We start from the raw sequence: 21,125 nt of genomic DNA, 5'->3' as shown, positions 1-21,125 counted from the left end.
AATATAAAAAATCATTGTGATATCATCACTGAGACAATAATATAATATAATATTATAATGGACAATAACATGTATTCAACAGTTATTTCCCAACAATCACTTTTGAAATTGTAATAGAAATATATTTACTGAAAACTACTTAAGACAAAGTCTGCCAAAACTGTAAATCCGCCAATCCTTTCAAAAGGGACAAGGCAACTAAACTAGAGATCTAGGGTAGCTGGTACTTTACAGGTTTATTATCAATAATATATACATTTCACCAATATTTAGATTTTATTATTATTTAAACAACCAATAGCAATAACGCAAAGTTTAATGTCACTCTCCTACAAAATGATATTAGAATAAAAACTAACGAAAATAACAAAACAACCTTAAAAATATTGTAAAAGTCTTGAAAATACCAATTGCGGTTGAACAACGAATGCAATCAACGAAAATGAACAATTATAAAATCAGGCTTAAATGCAACAAACTGTGTTTTGTCAGTGTTTTGATTTCTCTGTAACTTCGTTATGTTTAGCCTTCTCTGCTTTTCGTTTTTCAAACAATTTTGAAGATCGCTTTTCAAGTTTGTCGAAATATAGCTTCAACCCTCGAGGCTCGATCATCAGATGACGCATCATGACCTTTTCAACCTCCTTTAAATGGCTGTGAGCTTTACTGGAAATGTTTTCAAGACGATTTCTATGACGCGCCCTGGCTTCGTATACTGCATGTTCTATTTCTCGGACAGAGATAACTTTTTTTGGTTTGGGTTGCCACAGCGGTCGTTCACGATCTCCTATGGGATACGTTGTTCTAAGTGGTATTTTCTTTGTTTGTGTGGCTTGACCATAGCACAGATCGTTGAAGTAACCCATTGGCAATCGACCCGTGAAAAGCAGCTTGATGACTGTAGGGGTAGTGTTCTGTGATTTCATGATATTGTTGATAATGTGCTTATTTCTCTCTCGGTCATACAGACGATGTAACGTGGCTATTTGTGGTAAATTATACCCGAATTTATTACGAAGTTCTTCCACGCCACCAGATGGTGGGCGGTTGTGCACCTTGCTCAATTTCTTTTCATCTTTATTTTCCCGAATATGTGGTGAAGCTTCCATATCGAATCTGAAATGGATACGATAAACAAACAATAAACAATGTGACATGTGGGATATCAGAGACACGTGTACTTGGATTTTTATACGCTCACATTATATTGGGGTCGTATATTGTCGTCGCCTTTGTCGGTCGGTGAACACCTTTGAAATTGCCTTTGGCTTGTGAACACAATAGAGACAATAGTTTTGATCTGATTTGAATGAAATTTATATTAATGAGATCTTAGACAAGATCGAATTTTACGATCTTTCGATGAACATTTTTGAGTTATTGCCCTTGATTTGTGAAAAACGCGTCAAAATTTGTTTGTGAACATAATAGGGACTACAGTTTTCATCTGATTTAAATGAAATTTGGTATGATCATTGATAATGATGAGATATTCGTCAAGATTGAATTTGACGATTTTTCGATCAACGGAATTTGAGTTATTGCCCTTGACTTAGTAAAAGCGCATCAAAATTTGTTGGCTTGTGACACGATAGAGGTGACAGTTTATGTTAGAATTTTATTAGATAATGTGTGTTTGTTTAAATCAACAATATTTTGCAAAAATTAGAGTTTTGGTATGATTTGACACATATAGGTGACCGCCGTGGTTATACTGAAAGTGTTTTATCAGGAAAGTGGGCGTATTTTGCTAGGCGACCACTTGTTATAAATAGGCCTGCCATTTCTTGGAGCTAATTATTCTGAATTATGGCCATAGAAACCGCTTTCAGACAAATGTGTTCCTTAGTATATGGATAATTCTCCCATTAATGTCCAGAAAAAAACAAATCAACCTCTTTGAACTGTGACACAACTCATATTTTTTTGTATCAGATACGTTTTATTTTATTGATTATAGGGTGTACACCTTTTGTAATGTATTTTTTTCATGTTAATGGAGATTGTTTAATCAAGAGCTGTCAAGAAATCTCAACACCGTAACAAAACAAAAATCAGACACTTTGATATTTGCATAGAGAATTTTTCAAAACTAATTTAGTATGCAGACATTTCTTGTTTGAATCTGTTAAAGTAAAAATCATTCATATTAATGCATGGTGAAATTTTGACACTACAAACAACTTAAAATTTCAAAATTTTGTACAATTGGCAAAGTTCTAAAGACGGTTTCTCACACCCATATAAGTAATTTTACCAAATAGGCTCTTACGTCATGACATATAACGGAGTTTTGAATACTTGTCTTTGAACAAGTAAAGTCTGTTTAAATGAAATATAGAGATTTGGAAGAAAAATATATTCTTTTAAAGAATGTAGTTAGTATCCGGGACAAAAAATCATCTAAATTGCAAGTGGGAGATGACCAATACATGGGATTTTGCGATAAATTCTAAGCGGGCTTATTTGACCAAATAAGTAATTAATTTTCAAAAAATATATATTTGTCCATGTTTTTCATAGGTTGTTTTTAATCCCGAATTCTCACAACTAAACGCATAAAGGTTTTGTCTCACATCTATGATAATTTTCGATAGAATAAGAGTTGTGTGCGTTCAGAATAACATATTACTAACTGCTGTGTTTTCAAATGATATTAATCTCATTATGATTCATTGAAAGGTTAATTTATAAGGTTTTCAGCTGTATATTTTTTTTTATGAAAGTTACGAGTTGAATTTTAATATTAGAACTGTTGGAATATAGAATGTTGAAGATTTCTTTTCCAAACGAGTCTATTTTACCTTATGTAATCAAGGTTCAATGCAACAACTATTAAAAATGTATTTATCTAGTTCTGGTAGGCCTAGATCTAGCTCTAATCGCAAATTTACTTGTCGGGGGATTGTCGATTCCGGAGTTTTATTGTTAATGGGCATCTCTAATCGTCACTAAATCTCTAGAGCTCTACAAATAATTTGCAATGCAGAGGTTTTTGTTTTGTCAAAATAATAAAGAAAACTTACTTGAATTTATATCTGAACTTCGGAAGCTTCGCCGGACTTAACGATTTTACGTCATAACATTGTTTCCTTTGTGACTCTGAAGCTCAGCGACCCGTTTGTTGTTGGCATGCAAATGATGTTTTTTTCAGACTGTGTATCTTGTCATTTGATGAGTTTTAATTATAGACATACTATGATGGGTTCCCTTATTTTCATTTATAAAAATGAAAATGCTAATACTGACATGAATAGAAAGTAGATGTGTTCTAATGACATAATGTCCATAATTAATTGATAATTAGCTAAATTAGAAGAGAATTACCAGCAGAATTATAATGAGTGACCGATCAAGAAAGGTCAAAAAGTCTTTTTTAGTTTGTTTATCCAGACTGTACATACATGGCACATTTATGATTGGTTAGAACTGTTAATTATATGCAATAAGAACATAATGATAAGATTAAGAATACATGATAATTCATTAGAAACATCCATTAGTAGAATAGTTTGCTTAATTTGACACTCATCTTTAATTATGTCGTTTGCCCAATTTACCACAACTTTTCAATGGCCACTGTCCTTTTCAATACCTAATTAAAAGCTGTATCATGATAACATAACTTTTTTACAGCTTTCTGTTTGGGTGACCAGGCTTAAATCCCATTTATCTAGAAGTAGGCCTATTAGGCTATATTTAATGCTTTACGCCAGATTTATCAAATATGTTTCTATTCTTTGTAAACTTACAAAATATGGCACATCCGTCTCTTTGTTCAAAACACCACACAAGGTAATTAGAACACCACGAGATAAACCCCCCAAATAAAGGCATTTTTATACATGTATTTTGTTTATATAAAACGATGTCAATTTTCACAGCTTACAACTTTGTTATTTACTTCAATTTCACATGGTTGCATCATCATTGTCATGTTGTGAGTGGATGATCACTGAATATATATGACTATATGTCACTGAATAGTTGTGAACAGATGGTCTATATTCAGTAAAATCCACTTACTCGATATTGCAGTGTAAAAAAATAAGGAAAAGCATACTGGTAGAGGAATGAATAAGGCAACTTAAGTAAAACAAAAGTAAAAGGGTAAGTATATATATATATGAAGACTTACAAGTGCTGCAGTCTAACTGCAACAAATATTTAAATTTATGCTCGTTTTTTTTTTAATAAGTTGTGTGTAAATGCTCGCAATAACCGTTCTAAGTAGCATAATATCTTGGAATATCATTTTCTTTTACACTTATAGGAGACTTTTCTATACAGGATATATTTGAAGTTTATTTCATAATCTTACTATACAGTAACATGAGATGTATGTTTATATTGTCATAAATGCTATCAACAGTTTTTCGATGCAGATATTCCATTTTACATAAACATAATTGGTAAAATTCGATTTACCGACCAAAGTGTGAAGACAGTACATAGAGTGTACTTTTGTCTTACTAGGGCCGGGCGATATTGGTTCATGTTGATATCACGATATTAAGCATTAATATATCACGATATGGGTATATATCTCAATATTTCTTAAGTATTATTTTCCTGGTTTTTGAAACAAAATACTGTTTTTTAAAATGTAAGACAAAATAATAAACATTTCTTTAAAACACCCCAGTTTTGAATATCTTGAAAGAAACATCTGTTTAAAATATCAAAATTTGACGATATAGGATTATAACTACCATTTATCATGATATGGTGATAATTCGGTCGGTATTACAATAGTTTAAATAAATTAAATGTAAACATATTTTTATATCATCGATTTCTATCTGTAAATATCTATCTTCGTATTATTTATTTTGTTAGAACACATGGTACAGTAATTATTAATATGGTTATAATACAGATGATTGTATTATTGTAGGGAATGCTAGATAGATATAATATACCATAATATTTGATATCATTAAAGGGATATAGTCGTCAAAATATATTAACAACTTAATGAGCGCTATTGCAGAGGAGCCGCAGTGGCTCAGTGAGTTTGCTCGCTAACCTGAAGGTCCAGGGTTCAATCTTGGCATAAGTCGAGATGATATCTTCTGATTTTTCAACCCGGTTTCCCCCTGTCAGTGATGCAGGTAAGAGGGGCTGACATGGAAAAGGCGTCTAGTCGTTTGGATGGGACAATAAACCCTCATTGTACCCTGCATGGTGTTGCCCGTCTTCATTGGACTACATGTTGCCGAAAAGAAGGACGTAAAACTCCATTCATTTCATTTTACTATTGCAGAATTTTATATCACTATGTAGAGTTTAAATCCAATATATACAGAATAAGAACGTATCGGTGGAAGTGACCACATATAAGCCAACTACCATTCTATTCCTTGCAGAATTTTACTATAATAATACGACATCATCGTTATAATCGTTATCGTACACAAGGATTTTAATAACGGTATTGGTTTATTATCACCTCCAGTATCTGTTTCACGAAAAATTCGTGTCTATGAACTGAAAAAACAAACTTTTAGACGATTTTATCAGTCAATAAGACCATTGTTGCAATCAGTCATCATCTGCTAGCTAATTTCGGAACTGAAAGCCAGTTTTCGTTTGTGGCCAGTCCACCCTTACCTAAAAGCTGCAGGTACTCCTATGTTCGTCAATGTTGATCTAACTTTGTTGGTTGATGACTTTGTTGTTATTCAAAATATTTGTATAAACTCAGACAAGTTATGCTTTTATTTCACCATTTTAATTATTCCAGATTTACGTGTATTTAATTATATAACTAAAAATGACTATTTTGAGACTTTTGCCACTATTGAAGAAATCTGGTTGTTTAGCAACGCTTGGGAACATTTCGAATTGTAGATATTCCACAGTTTGTGACAGACATTCAAAGTTGAGAAAGGTAACTTTACAATTCGTTTCACAACACACAAAATTGGGCGAAACCTTCCAACTCATGGAACATCTGTGAAGCCACAGACACATTAGGATAACGTTTTGCTCCAGTTTCAGACACATATTATCTTCAAACTGTTCCATTCAAAGCGACTTGAAACTGATTTCTAGGTGGACTTCGGTGATCTCAAACTTTTCAAATTATGAATCCAAAAGGCTTTCATAGTAATAGAATGACACTTGGAAATGATCCCTTGAAAGATAGATAACTATTCTGACACTAGCTGAAAAGTGATCGCCCACGTTCTCAGTTAATTTGTGATTATCAACTGAAATCAGAATCAAAGAGACTGCAATATCTATCTGTTCGCTTAAAAACGTGAGAAAATCTAAAAAAAAGCAAAGAAATAATACGTAAATATCTACACTTTGCAGCCAAGAAAAGCGCATCTAGTTTTGGAAGATGGGCATCATTTTGAAGGTTATTCATTTGGTAAAGAGGTCTCATCTGCAGGTGAAGTTGTTTTTAACACAGGACTTGTTGGGTGATTATTTTTCTTTTGTATCTTCTGTCTGAAAATTTCAAACATAGTGTATATTAAATGTCAAGGATGCCTGTATACACAAGAATAGTTTCCGAAAACCCGATATAATTTGATTTGGAAATTTACTCCGGTACATATATACTTATCTGAATTGTTAAAGTGATACTACGTCTTAAGAATTTTAAACTTGGCGAATAAGAGCCAGTAGATATATCTGGTGTCATAAATAACATAACAGGATCCTTATATAATCCGATAAATCCAACAAAACTTAGTAATTATCCATAAATATCAAGATTAAGCGTTTTTCAATATTAATTAATTTTTATGAATTTTCCAATTTTCCAGATTTTATAGGAATTCTGTTGTTATTTAATGACACCAGGTAAGCTAACTGATGAATATTTTATGTTCATTCTAAGACGTAGTATCACTTTAAACAGCACAGAATACAGATTTAATATGTAACTATATTTACAGGTACCCAGAGGCTCTGACGGACCCTAGTTACAGAGGTCAAATTTTGACTTTGACCTATCCAATCATTGGTAACTATGGAGTTCCAGATACCAATAAAGTAGACGAGTTTGGGCTCAGAAGTTATGTGGAGTCAGATAAAATTCAGGTAGGATACCAGAACAAAGACACGCACTCACTAACTGTTCTATTCCAGATTACATGCGTGATTACAGCAGAAATAAGAGCAATTAGAAACCTACATCTGAGCGCCGTGTTCCAAAAGTATAAAATCAGATAAACTGTAATAAGAAACGCAAAATCACTCAATTGATGGTCATTGATGGTGACACACCTGATATAAAGAGATATCCCTTGGTAAATAATTGTTCAGAAGGTGAAACGATTGATAATTGTAGGGATTTGTATGCTTCAGGTATCTGGTCTTATAGTTCAAGACTATACAACGGAGCATAGTCACTGGAACTCTGTCCAGTCTCTATCACAGTGGTTGATGAATGATGGTGTCCCAGCTCTGTTTGGTATTGATACCAGAATGATCACCAAGATGGTTAGAGACAAGGTATATTTAAGTCGGAATTTCAAAAATTACAACTTGACTGTAAATGAAAGAAAGCCATTGTGATATGATAACGACAAAACCATTTATCAACTGAAAAGCACAATTAAGATTAGCTATACGCCTGGATAGAGGAACCCACACGTAAGGAGCAGCATATAAAATCCAGCTAGTAAATAAATACACATAGAAACTCCAACACAGACCCGGAAATGCATGAAAGAAAGGGTGCAGTTCCATTTCTTTTTCTCCCAATTTGATCAAATATGTTATCTATTATGTATTATCAGGGGACAGTTTTGGGTAAAATTGAGTATGATGATCAACCTATACCATTTGATGATCCCAATATTAGAAATCTGATAGAAGAGGTTTCTACTAAGGTATTGTATGTCCCGTGTTAATAATAATAGATCGTTATGCTCTACAAAATAGTTTATCCGTTCACATGTCGACATGTCTTAGTGTTCAGGACACCAAGTCTTAATATTGCCAGCTGATTTTAAAATATAGGTAAGGTTCCAATTATTAGAATTAAGGACAAGCTAAGAAAAAAAAGAGCTTCTTTATGCTTAGAAACACTGTTATTACAGGGTTTTTTTTTAGAACATCCACTATTTTTTAATTGGTTGCCTATCATTTTTGTTACAGGAGATCCAATATTTTGGTAAAGGAAACCCTATAAAAATCATAGCTTTAGATTGTGGTATCAAACACAACATGTTACGTTCTCTGATAATGGTAAGTTGATGTTCCTTGTTTTGATTTCCTAATCGATAGTCGTTTTTTTTTCTTCTTTTTTTAAATACTTAAAAATTTTGTGAGAGGTGACATTTTCCTTGACTGCCAGATTTATTAATAATCTGTAAGGCACATACATCTTGCGAACAGGGGGATAGTACGCTGTAGTACTGTAGTTGTCATGCTAAATGTACATACATGCAGAGGATAATCTGTTCAGCTTGAAATCCATAAAGTAATCATAACGTTTTCCTTCTCTCTTTTCATGCTCTCTTTTGTGACTTTTTAAAGAGAGGCGCAGAAGTGAAATTAGTACCATGGAATTACGATTTTACCACAGAAAGTTACGATGGATTATTTATTTCCAATGGTCCTGGCAACCCAGAATTAGCAACAGAAGCTATTCAACACGTCAAAGTAGTAAGTCTGTGGGCAGTTCTGTCCATATTCATATTTAATTAGTTTTACTACTTTACCAATCTTTATTGACAATTCTGAGGAAAAAGATAAAAAATACCTAAAAAAAAACAGTAAGTATTTGTTAACGATGAGATATATGTTCCTAGTTTGGTTTTGAAATATAAAGGGTTCATAACATTTATTATGGTTATTTTCTGGTACTATAGGTGATAGAAAGTGATCGTGAGGAACCAATATTTGGAATTTGTATGGGAAATCAACTAACTGGTCTTGCTGCAGGAGCTAAATCTTATAAACTTCCACTTGGTAACAGGTGAATAAATAAAAACTATTGTGTTTCAACTTGTCCTTCATACATCCTGACTGACATAATGTATTGATTCCGAACTTGATCAAGGTTAATTTATTATTGCTTTGGGACAAAGAAACTCCAATAAAAAGCTTAGTCGTTTTGGTAATATTTCTACACTGATTTTCAACCTGGTTGTTTAATTTTCAGTTTTAGTTAATTTAGTGTGTTATGTTTTGACAACATATTTTTAATTTCTAATTTAGGGGACATAATCAACCGGTTTTAAATGTAAAAACAAATCAGGCGTTTATTACTTCACAAAATCATGGTTTTGCCATTGACACTGAAACATTATCGAATGACTGGGAAGTTTTATTTGTCAATGCCAATGACAGGTCAAACGAGGTAATGATTATATTTCAGATATCATATTAGATGATACACTTAACGTGTATTGGACAAGCTGTTAGGGAATTGCCGCTGTCTTATTGTGGTTACTGTAAGTCCAAATCTGAGTTCCAGATCAGTTCTTTGTAATGAAATTGTGTTGAAATTTCTCTTATTACATCATAGTGTTGTCCGTTTTCATTATTCAAATTAAGAGCAGACGTACTCTTTTCATTCCACGAAACGTTGTTCAAACTGGTTTCATATTTTAGGGAATTATGCATAAATCCAAGCCTATTTTTACTGCCCAGTTTCATCCGGAAGCATTTGGTGGACCTACTGACACACAGGTTAGTCTTCTAACATGGATTTAAAGAAATGTTCCTTTAAACAATATTCGACTGGATCTCCTATCAGATATGACAATGAGTTATAAGGATAAGCTTCTAAATGGAACAATTTGATACAACTATCAGGCGTCGACCGAAACCTCGTAGAGGCTAGTCTGGGTTCTTAGTCGTGGCTTGTTTTGATAAATCATAACGAACTGTGATATTATACTTTCAGTTTTTATTCGACTATTTTCTGGACTTGATCACAACTAAGAAAAAGAATGTCATCCATGTCATGCCTAGGAAAAAAGAACAGAGATCCAACTGTCTGAAGGTTATTGTGCCTTTATTACCTTAGTAGTTTTTATGATTAGAGTGTACTTTTCTAAAACAAGAACACTGCCTGTTAAGTTGATTTCAGAGGCGAATATATGATCTCTTATTTGCACCATTGTCGAGGTCTTTTAGATGGATTTAGATAAACTCTCGCAGACTTGAGTTACAGATGGACAAAATAATAGCATTTGTTTCTGTTTGTAGGTAGAGAAAGTGTTGGTATTAGGCAGTGGTGGACTATCTATCGGACAGGCTGGAGAGTTCGATTACAGTGGTTCACAAGCTATTAAAGCATTACGAGTAGGTACCACTTATACTATCTAATTCTTGTCACATAGATCATATGCCACTCTGCGATACTCTTATCTATATGGATTTCACATTACAGCAGGCAAATTTTATTATAACAAAGCATTTTTAAAGAATAAACACATGCTCAAGTTATTAGATGTCATAGATGACGAGTAAAGTTCATTTAAAAAATATCTGTATGCTGTTGCGTACATCCAGGAAGAAGACATTCAAGCAGTATTAATGAATCCAAACATAGCGTCAGTTCAGACCAATGCAGAGGGAGAGAAACAAGCGAATACTGTTTACTTTCTTCCCATAACTCCCGAGTTTATAACTGAAGTCATCAAGCGAGAAAAGCCTGATGGTATCCTGTTGTCTATGGGAGGACAGACGGCTCTAAATTGTGGTAAGTCAATTATTTTGTATCATTTCATAAACCTGCAGCTTGACAGGGCTTTGATCTGATGAAACTGAACTTTTGTTTTTGCTGTTTAGATGTGTTCAGTCTCGTAGTTGAGAAAGGATATTATCGACAGAAATTATCTTGTGCATATAGCTATAAATCGATTTTCTGCATGTATTGGATACTACGGTAAGATACCAAGGCATGACTTAATATAGCAATTAGAACAATGTGTTTTCCCAGACTAATTCAGGTTTTATAAATTGTTGTACAATCGGAAAATCCCTTGATTTTGCAGGAGTTGAGCTTCACAGACAAGGCGTCTTCCAGAAACACGGGGTAAAAGTTTTAGGTACACAAATTGACAGTATTGAAGCGACAGAGGACAGACAAATCTTTGCCGATAAACTGAAAGAGATAGATGAGAAATTGGCACCAAGTATGGCTGTAGAGAGTTTACAAGATGCAATAAAAGCAGCTGAAAAAATTGGGTATCCGGTTATGATAAGAGCAGCATATGCTTTAGGTGGACTTGGATCTGGAGTAGCTAAAAACAAAGAAGAACTTACTCGGATAGCGACAAATGTAAGTGTTTTGTCTTTGGTTGCTTTCGGGGAGCCGCGGTGGCTCAGTGAGTTAGACGCATGCTCACTAACCTGAAGGTCCAGGGTTCAATCCCAGCATGGGTCGAGATAATACTTTCGGATTTTTCAACCCGATTTCCCCCTGTCAGTGATGTAGGTAAGAGGGGCTGACATGGAAAAAGCGTCTAGTCGTTCGGATGAGACAAGAAACCGAGGCCCCGTGTGCTACAGGCTGTGCACGTTAAGATACCTCGACAGTTGGAAATCGAAAAAGAGCAGGCTTATGCCGCTGTCCTGGCAAAATTTCCCTCATTGCACCCTGCATGGCGTTGCCCGTCTTCATTAGCCCACATGGCACAGAAAAGTAGGACGTAAAACTCCATTCATTTCATTTCATTTTTTGGTTGCTTTCGAACCTTGCAAGTTTATCGCCATACCATTACTAAAAATTCAGTTTACGAGAAGTAGACGAATTTAAACACTGTCTCTGTTGGCTCAAATACGGTGCAATTTGCAGAATATTAACATTTGCACTTAGTCTTGCCTGTGAGAAACTCCTACATCCTATTTTGACTGTTTCACGTAGGTGTTCATGTATGTTCCAGGCATTTGCGATAACTAACCAAGTGTTGATCGAGCAGTCATTGTTAGGCTGGAAGGAAGTGGAATATGAAGTAGTTAGAGACGCCTTTGATAATTGCGTTACTGTTTGTAATATGGAAAATCTTGATCCGCTTGGAGTACATACAGGTAATTGTCATAATCATCTGTTAGCTTCTGTGTCAAGCTTCAAGTCCTATTCCCCATGAAGTGTTTTATTAAAACGTCTTCTTTCACCACGATCAAAACATTAAATACACAATCTTCGTTAGTGGCTGTGTGGGATATGTAAAAGAGCTTTCGAGTTCAGTGTATTAACATAAGGTGTGCCGAGAGAGTGATCTTTCCGTTCTGTAACTAGCTGTTTTATATTAAAGTCGTTCAATCTGAATTTTTGAACATTTAAATTATTTTTTGAAATGTAAATGGAAACAAATTAAATGTCTCCTTATTGTCAATGATAGTACTATGCTTCAACTGTAAATTTAATACCTCGTTAATTTATCACCCTTTAAAACATATTGCTTTGAGCGTCGTAAGATCTATTGCAGGTGATTCTATTGTGGTTGCACCAAGTCAAACTTTATCCAATGAAGAATATCACAAGCTAAGAGAGACAGCTATAAAGGTGAGGATCTTTGTTCCTTATATTTTCATTCAAAAATATCCAAACTTGTTAGTTAGTACATGCCTTGATTATTTCTCGCATTGTTACTTCTTCCAGGTTGTCAGACATTTTGGTATAGTTGGTGAATGTAATATACAGTATGCTTTACACCCTGAATCATTAGATTATTGTATCATAGAAATCAATGCTCGCTTATCAAGGAGTTCCGCTTTAGCTTCTAAAGCAACGGGGTAAGTATGGAGCCTAGTCAGTTGACGATATAAGTACACGTCGATTGTAACAGTTACAAATATTTGAATAGTTTAATATTGTTTGCTTTTGCATTTTCTTTTTATCACATTCAGTTCCATTTCTTGAAATAATTAATATATTATCAAAGGCAATCTGTTTCCCATAGGAAAATTAATTTCAGTACTACCACCAAAGGAGTTGTATTAAATCACTTCAAAACACTGATGCCACTATACATGGTGTAATTGTTTCAGATATCCCCTAGCTTTCATCGCAGCTAAACTAGCTTTGGGAATAGATTTACCATCCTTACAGAATCAAACAACAATGATGACAACAGCCTGTTTTGAACCTAGTTTAGATTATATTGTAACCAAGATACCCAGATGGGATATGGACAGGTTTACTCTCATGTCTAAAGAAATAGGTAGTGCTATGAAAAGTGTTGGAGAGGTATGGATCTCAAATATTCCTCTGCCAAACAATCACACAATAAGTAGTCACTCGTTTGTGTGTTCACAACACTACCCCTGGTTGTAGGTGGGACAATTATTCCAACATTGTGTGCATGATTTGCGGCCCTTTGAAAAAACGTATAAGTGTGTTTTTATAACAGCTTACAAGCAGCATCAATAGACTCTAGCTCTCTTTCCTTTTAGGTGATGGCTATCGGACGAACCTTTGAAGAAAGTCTCCAGAAAGCTTTAAGAATGACACATCCCACTGTTGATGGATTCAAGGCTGAATTACCGGCAGGTAAACAGTATCCATCTGATTTTAATATTGATCATAATCTGACAACACCAAATAATACCAGAATCCACACTCTTGCTAAGGTATGCTAAGCTATTTCTATTGTTCGACGCTGATCTTAATTCGCAAGTACTTCTGACGATGTATCCCAATCCAAATTTTTTAAACCAAAATTGAATTGTAACTATCCTTTACACGCAGTGGCGGCGACCCCTAGAAAAATGGTTTGCATTCCCAATTGTACCACCACTTTATTGTCAACAAATTTAAAACTATGATTTTTATACATTTTTGTCTCAAAATATGTCACACCAACAGTTGACAGTTGCCCTCTCCCCATTGAATCAGTCTTCCCCCTATTGTACTCTTAGTCTCGGGAGGTTGGCTGGTGACACGTTGACCACCTGTGTATAGAAAAAGGATCTTCCATCTTACCAGGTGAACCAAGAACTAAAAAAATTAAATTCTTTCTTTGACAGCAGTTATCTGGATATTCATACATACTGTTTCAGGCATTTAAATCTGGTTACAGTGTCAACGATATACATAAACTAACTAACATAGATAAATGGTTTTTACATAAACTGTTTAGAATTATTAACATTGAAAATGATTTATCTATCTTTACCAAGTAAGTCAAATTCCTCTAGAAACGAAGGTGATGCTATTCATGTTCAACTCTTTTAAGGTTACAACCAGGCGATTTAAATAAAGATTTAAATATTTTGGCCTGGATACAGGGGCGCAGATCGCTTTTTCAATGCGGGGGGACCAGTGGCGTACGAAGGATTTATTCAAAGGGGGTCGGACCGAAGGTGCGAATTCGATTGCAGAGTATAGCGGCATGAGAACGTTTCAGTTGTGCTGGTGACACCATTTCTTTATAGCTCTCAATATATTGTAATCACCCCGTCGGTCCGTCCGTCCGTCCTTTCACATTTGGCTCGTGCTCACTCTACAGGCTACAGTTCTTTATGGATTCTTTTGATTTTTATTTTGTATGTCAATGTTGTTATGAAGATGATCCCTATTGATTTTCATGATGATCTATCGATTTTCATGATGATCGGATAATTTTTCACCGAAATATCGTGTCTGACTTGACGTTTTTCTCTATTAGCTATATTGTGCAACTCGTGCTCACTCTACAGGCTACAATTTTTTACAGATTCTTTTGATTTTTATTTTGTGTGTCAATGTCATTATGAAGATGATCCCTATTGATTTTCGTGATGATCGGATAATTTTTCACCGAAATATCGTGTCTGACTTGATGTTTTACTCTATTAGCTATATTGTGCAACTCGTGCTCACTCTACAGGCTACAATTTTTTACAGATTCTTTTGATTTTGTGTGTCCATGTCATTATGAAGATGGTAAATATATTGAATTTCATAATACTTACAATCAAAGCTATCTGTGGGCGTATGTTACCTTGCCTGGCAAGCTATATTTTGCAATAGAAAATAGGAAAATAACATTTTTTTTTCTCTAGATACAATTTAGATGAAGAACTATTGGTGTTAGCTAAGAAGGCTGGTTTTAGTGATAAGCAGATTGGACAAGCTCTCAAATGTAGTGAAGCTGAGATCAGAAAGCTGAGACTGGATAAATCTATCATGCCATGGGTCAAACAGGTTAGTAAGTTACTAATAAACGGAGTCGTCATTTTCCCATCTCATTCCCATCAATATATATAAATGATAGAAGCTGATTGTTATTACATTTGAGTGATATTACTTTGTGAAAATAATATTCCATTGATCCTTTTCCTTTCCTTTCAGATTGATACAATGGCTGCAGAATATCCAGCGAAAACTAACTATCTGTATTGTTCTTATAATGGAATGGTAGGTTTATTTCTTACAATCCTGTATTTATTAGCTGTAATAAAACAGTTGATGCTTCTCAAATATTGTTTACAGATTTTGATTGCGCCTCTTACTAGTAGTAAGTCTAATATTAAATTTTGAATTATAGGAACATGATTTAGATTTTACTGATCATGGTACGATGGTGATGGGTTGTGGACCTTATCATATTGGTAGTAGTGTAGAATTTGATTGGTGTGCTGTTTCGTGTATCAGAGCTCTCAGAACTATGGACAAGAAAACTGTAAGTAAAACACATCTTGCAAGCACACCTTTTAACTTATTGTTTTTCAAAAAAGAGAAATTATCTTAAGATACTTGCATGTCAATTGCTCCGTTACAACTTTCTGTTACAGACGAAATTTTTATCTTTTCAGGTTGTGGTAAATCACAATCCCGAGACAGTCAGTACCGACTTTGATGAATGTGATCGATTGTATTTTGAAGAATTGTCTCTTGAAAGAGTTTTGGATATTTACCAAACTGAGGTGTGTGGTATCAATTTCTTTTTTTTTCCTGGGTTGTGTTCTCCACAGAGTTGTTCTATCATCAGGTAATAGAGTGTGTGTTGCAGCATAGGTTACCATACATAGAAACATAATGCATTGTGCAATCTTTTTTCTTGTTACTATTACAGCAATGCAGTGGAGTGATTGTCTCAGTAGGCGGTCAGATACCAAACAATCTAGCTCTACCATTATGGAAGAATGGAGTTAAAGTATTGGGTACAAGTCCTTTAATGATAGATAGTGCTGAAAACCGAGGCATATTTTCTGGAATATGTGACTCTCTTCATATTAACCAACCTGAATGGAGATCATTGAGTACTTTGGTAAGAGATTTTCTGATTTCACGATCCTTAGATGGTTTCGGGTCAAATGTTATTATAAAACTCCACCATCGAAATAGGTGTGGCAGTAGCTAAGTCATAATGATACATACAGCCTGATTTGTTACTTAAACTTCATAACTTTAAGGAAGTCGTCGCCGTGGATTGAAATCGCAACAAAGAACATCTATTTGAGAGAATCCTCAAGTACCCAAGTTGTTATATTTCATAGAAGTAGTATTCAGAGAATATATATGGTGATTTTTTTTCTTCATTGGTTGAGGATTTCAATTTCAGGATGATGCTTTAGATTTTGCTGCGACAGTAGGTTACCCATGTTTGTTAAGGCCCTCCTATATCCTCAGTGGATCAGCTATGAATGTTGCTTACTCTCCTGGCGAACTAGAGAAATATTTACTTGAAGCAGCCCAGATTTCTAAAGAATACCCTGTCGTAATAACCAAATTCTATGTTGGGACAAGAGAAGTGGAGATGGATGCCGTAGCTAAAGATGGAAATGTAAGTCTTTAGAATACAAACTGAATCGATATGAATACTTTGAAACGTTATTATCAAGTACCTATTTTCAAGTAATTGTTAAACTGTTTCCGGGCTTTATTATTATTAGGAGGCACATCTTTAAAATTAGGAATCGTTAAAAACTTTTCTCTCGTATTCGAAAACAGCATTTTGATCGTTGTACAACCAAGGCGTGGAGATGATTATTGCATAATTCGCATATGTTTTATGAATATTGTAGGTTGTTTCCCATGCTATCTGTGAACATGTAGAAAATGCTGGTGTACATAGTGGTGATGCTACTTTAATGTTACCAACACAAACTATTACAGCTCCAGCTCTAGCTTCAGTAAGTAGTCTTTTCATCATGAAGCTCCACTATATCTAAAGTTGTGCTTAAGAATAAATTGATGTCGACTTTTTTTTAAAAAAAATTTTGAGAGTAATTGATATTTTTGTATATTTCAGATTCGTGAAATAACTCGTAAAATTGCTCAGAGGTTTGAGATAAGTGGACCATTTAATATGCAGTTTTTGGTAAAGGACAGTGATGTAAAAGTAAGCATATCTTTTTCTTATCAATTAATCCAAAAAGCATTCTTCTACAACGTACACATAGCATTGTTGCTAAATGGTTGCAATGAGACAGACTCTGGTTCTAAAACAATTGACCTGGAATATGACACGTCCGCGATAAAACGACATGTCAGATCATTTGGCATTCTACAAGTTGAACAAACTGGTCAAATTAATTTCAAATAGATATTAGTACATCATTCTACAAGTCAACCAATTATGAATTTGTTTTTAATTGTCAGTATTTGTGCTTTTCAGATAATTGAATTGAACCTACGGGCATCTAGATCTTGCCCCTTTGTTTCTAAAACTATTGGAACAGATTTTATAGATACTGCTACTAAAGTCATGTTAAATGAGCCATTGGATTTATCTACATTACCAACTCTGAATACACCCCACAACCCTACATCTTATGTCGGAATTAAGGTAGCTATTCATTAATATGGGTAGATATGATTTGGAACTTGTGAGTATATTATACTTTCAGTATCTATGAGCCATTCACCACCACACAGAGCCTGAGACGACCTAATTGACAATACCTCCACAGGGCACATTGAGGCCGTCTACATTACATAATCAGTTCAAACGGATTCCCCTGTGACACTTACGATGCTAGGTATCTTACTCTCACATAAAAAAAAAATATTTTTATTTCAGGCACCAATGTTTTCATGGCCAAGACTGAGAGATGCTGATCCTCTGTTAAAATGTGAAATGGCTTCTACTGGAGAGGTATAATTATATTTCTAGTTAAAGAAATGGTTCCTGATTGCGATGGTGTAGCCGATGTCCGTTCGACAAATTTTCATGAAATGTCGATTTAATTTATTTTAGGTGGCATGTTTTGGTCGAACGAAATACACAGCATTTTTAAAAGCTATGATGTCAGCAGGTTTTAAGATACCTAAAGAAAACGGCTCAGTTTTAGTTGGTGTTGAAAAATCATTTCTTCCCAATTTTTTACCCATTGTTAAACGACTCTCTACTATTGGTACAAGGTAAAAACCAAAATTCCTTTTACTGGAATTTTTGTCAGTTAGAAAAACTGGAACGTATATTGTTTTGTTTTTGTCAAGTAGAAATGCCCACGATAAAAGTTGCATTTCTTTTTGGGCAAAATAATGGATTCTATTGCTTTCAACGTGTTTTAAAAGAAGCTTTAAAACACTAAAAACTATTTGACGTTCACTGTCTATCAGAAATAATCATATCTATTATCTTACAGATCTATGCAACAGAAAAGACGGCTGATTATCTAAATTTACACTACATACCAACTGAAGGAGTTAGCTGGGATATTGTTGATACTAATCCTGATTTGGTACCAGCCACAAGGTTAGGTTATTTCAGATTGTCACAGGCTATATTGGTCTATACTGAAAACCATAACGTATAGTCCACTGATTGAAAGCTTGTCTTTTAAAAGTTGACTTTAGAAAGATACTTGCTTATTCTGTGTAATTTTAATGGATTTAGTTTTATGATAGACTTAACAGCGTATCACTATTATACTATGTATTACATAACTATTTACATATCACTTAATATTTAAACTGTTGTTTGGCAACTACGTGGGTATTTGTACTAGGTTAATGTGACTATTGGTGTCCTAAACAGGATTATTTTGCTGATGATTGTTAATATTTGCAGGTTGATAAGAGAAGGAAAAATAAGTCTAGTTATTAATTTACCAAATGAACATACCAAACATACAAAAGACAATTATTTAATACGTAGAGCAGCTATTGATTCTACTACACCATTACTTACTAACTTCGAGGTAAATTTGAATGTAGATAATATTTATAGACACAGCTTTATGGAACAACAATCACTGATAAAAGTTTTATGCAACGTTTCGACGTGTTTTCATGTGCCTGAGGACGACGGGGGAAACACGTCGAAACGTTGCATAAAACTTTAACCAGTGATTGTTGTTCCATAAAGCTGTGTCTATATATCGTACTCACAATTGCTAAATGCCATTCAAAGACTTTAGACAATATTTCTTTAGCTTTCTAGGAGTTGACGTAGTTGCCTATTAAATTATACCAAGGTTTTCGGGTTTCATGGGCCGATATTAGTTTCATGGGGAAATGTTCATTTCTACCCCCGAAAAAATCTGACAACCGACCAATTATCTAACGTGTTCATTATTACGTTATTTTATTATTGCCATTAAACTCCATACTCCATGGCCCCTCCGGATATTTTACTCGCCCCTTCGAAAAATCGTGTCTGGCTATGGGGCTTGGCCACTATAACTGGCAGACTACATCCTTCCTGTCTTCCTGAAGTACTAAGAAAAGTAGATGCCATTTTACTATAGGCTCCGATTTTTCCTGTTTCAATTACTTTCACTGCACTTGTGAATCTGGACATCTAAAATCTGAGATGTGAAAATTATTCTGTCAATATAGTATTAACTATCACATCCATATCTGCAATATCCATTTCTTGTATCTGAAGTTTTCTTCAGTAATAAGTAAATATTTCTTCCCATAGCAGTAATTTGGAAAATGTTCTTATTTCTTTTCCAGATTGTTAAATTATTTGTTGAAGCTTTGGATTATGTTGGTAATGTTCAAGCTACCAGTTTATTTGACTATCAGAAGCCACGAGAAACACCTCCTAGATTCGCCCAAAACTAATTTCCAGCATAAAGATTTCTGTACTAAAGTTTATTTTGAGGTTACATTGTTATACTGGTTGGGTTCAAATTTTATTATTGCATGTAAGTTGAATCTAGTAGTAAAGACAATGGTTACCAACATTGGTAATTACTGAACCTACTTTTATAACTTTATTTAATAGTAACATATCAATTCAGGTGTGTATAACTTTATTATCTGTTTTGGTCAGGGTAATGGTTAAAAGGCTAGCCTACTGTATTAGTATTTTGGTGTTGTTACTATTTGATAGCAAAGTGGTACTTCTTTTTTAATCATGCAAAGATTTTTGTTTTGTTTTGTGTTAGAAGCACTGGCCAAGGTCACAAGAATAGAACATACTTCTTTTACATCAATTATCAATTCGAGTAATAAAGATTAAATTGAAATGGTACTATAATTTTTCTTCGCTGGGTGCAAAGATAAATTACAACAATGTAAATTCTGAAGACTGAAATAGGAAACAATGCTTACTGTGCAAATCTGGGACCAGTCCAAACATGGGACACATTACTAAAGGTTGTTTGAGCAATTGGCGTAATAAACACAATGCAAGACTGAATGGTAAAAATTATAATTCAATTACTATATTATATTCCTGTCACAATCCCACTTTTTGTGTTGTTTGTTATTGGATGTAAATTGTTCATTATGATATTGTAAATTATTCTATTTGCAACTGATATTTACATAAAGTGCTATTTTTGGTTTAGACCTATTAAAACATATTTCAGAAAAACTTTTTAATCCTATATTTTATGAAACTATAAAATAATGCCATTAGTTCTCAAAACACCTAACCTAGCAGTCAATTTCTTTGCATAGATTTAAAATCAGTAACTAGGCCTACCTTTGAACAGAGGCATGTTTTTTATTTGGAAATACAAGCCATGGTTTTGAGGGACACGTTATTTGGGTCAGTTCTTCTCAACCTGAGTCAGTTCATTCCTCCTGAAAGAGTTCTTCCAAACCTATTCCTCTCATTTCCTCTAAGTTATTTTGAAGTGTATTTCACTCAACAATTAACGGAATGAATGGATATAAAATCTTTAGTCTTATATTGCTAAGTATTAATGGAATGGAAGAAACTGAATGTTAAGTGAAAATCAGAGCGCTAAATAGGCCTACCCTTACGATAAATCGAATAAAGTGAGAAAAATCCAGTAGTATGTGTAAGGGGGTGTGG

The 21,125-nt window shown here is 34.2% G+C and overlaps 2 protein-coding genes across 2 annotated transcripts; one reads left to right on the top strand and one right to left on the bottom strand.

Moving 5' to 3' along the window:
* Nucleotides 1–225: 225 nt before the first annotated feature.
* Nucleotides 226–3,057, bottom strand: LOTGIDRAFT_237803 (hypothetical protein). Its single transcript, XM_009047867.1, has 2 exons — nt 3,027–3,057; nt 226–1,116 (listed from the first exon to the last, which is right to left on the bottom strand). Exon 2 carries the CDS (start codon nt 1,107–1,109, stop codon nt 489–491), a length of 621 nt encoding a protein of 206 aa, XP_009046115.1. The 5' UTR covers nt 1,110–1,116; nt 3,027–3,057; the 3' UTR covers nt 226–488.
* A 3,243-nt stretch (nt 3,058–6,300) lies between these two features.
* LOTGIDRAFT_137874 (hypothetical protein) lies at nt 6,301–19,921 on the top strand (the record flags this gene model as incomplete). Its single annotated transcript, XM_009047866.1, has 33 exons — nt 6,301–6,431; nt 6,912–7,056; nt 7,324–7,470; nt 7,758–7,850; nt 8,119–8,208; nt 8,500–8,628; nt 8,835–8,941; nt 9,184–9,325; nt 9,580–9,657; nt 9,875–9,973; nt 10,180–10,275; nt 10,486–10,675; nt 10,971–11,257; nt 11,862–12,006; nt 12,408–12,484; nt 12,581–12,714; nt 12,970–13,168; nt 13,375–13,551; nt 13,981–14,099; nt 14,965–15,106; nt 15,254–15,319; nt 15,450–15,584; nt 15,718–15,828; nt 15,978–16,172; nt 16,467–16,688; nt 16,930–17,037; nt 17,157–17,246; nt 17,523–17,693; nt 17,928–18,002; nt 18,105–18,261; nt 18,470–18,605; nt 18,921–19,050; nt 19,811–19,921. Coding segments are annotated over 33 exons (4,434 nt in total), but the record flags the coding sequence as incomplete, so codon positions are not given.
* Nucleotides 19,922–21,125: the final 1,204 nt, after the last annotated feature.

Source organism: Lottia gigantea (assembly GCF_000327385.1).
Source record: "Lottia gigantea unplaced genomic scaffold LOTGIsca_118, whole genome shotgun sequence".
NCBI lineage: Eukaryota > Metazoa > Mollusca > Gastropoda > Lottiidae > Lottia > Lottia gigantea.
This window is presented reverse-complemented; position numbering and strand designations above follow the sequence as displayed.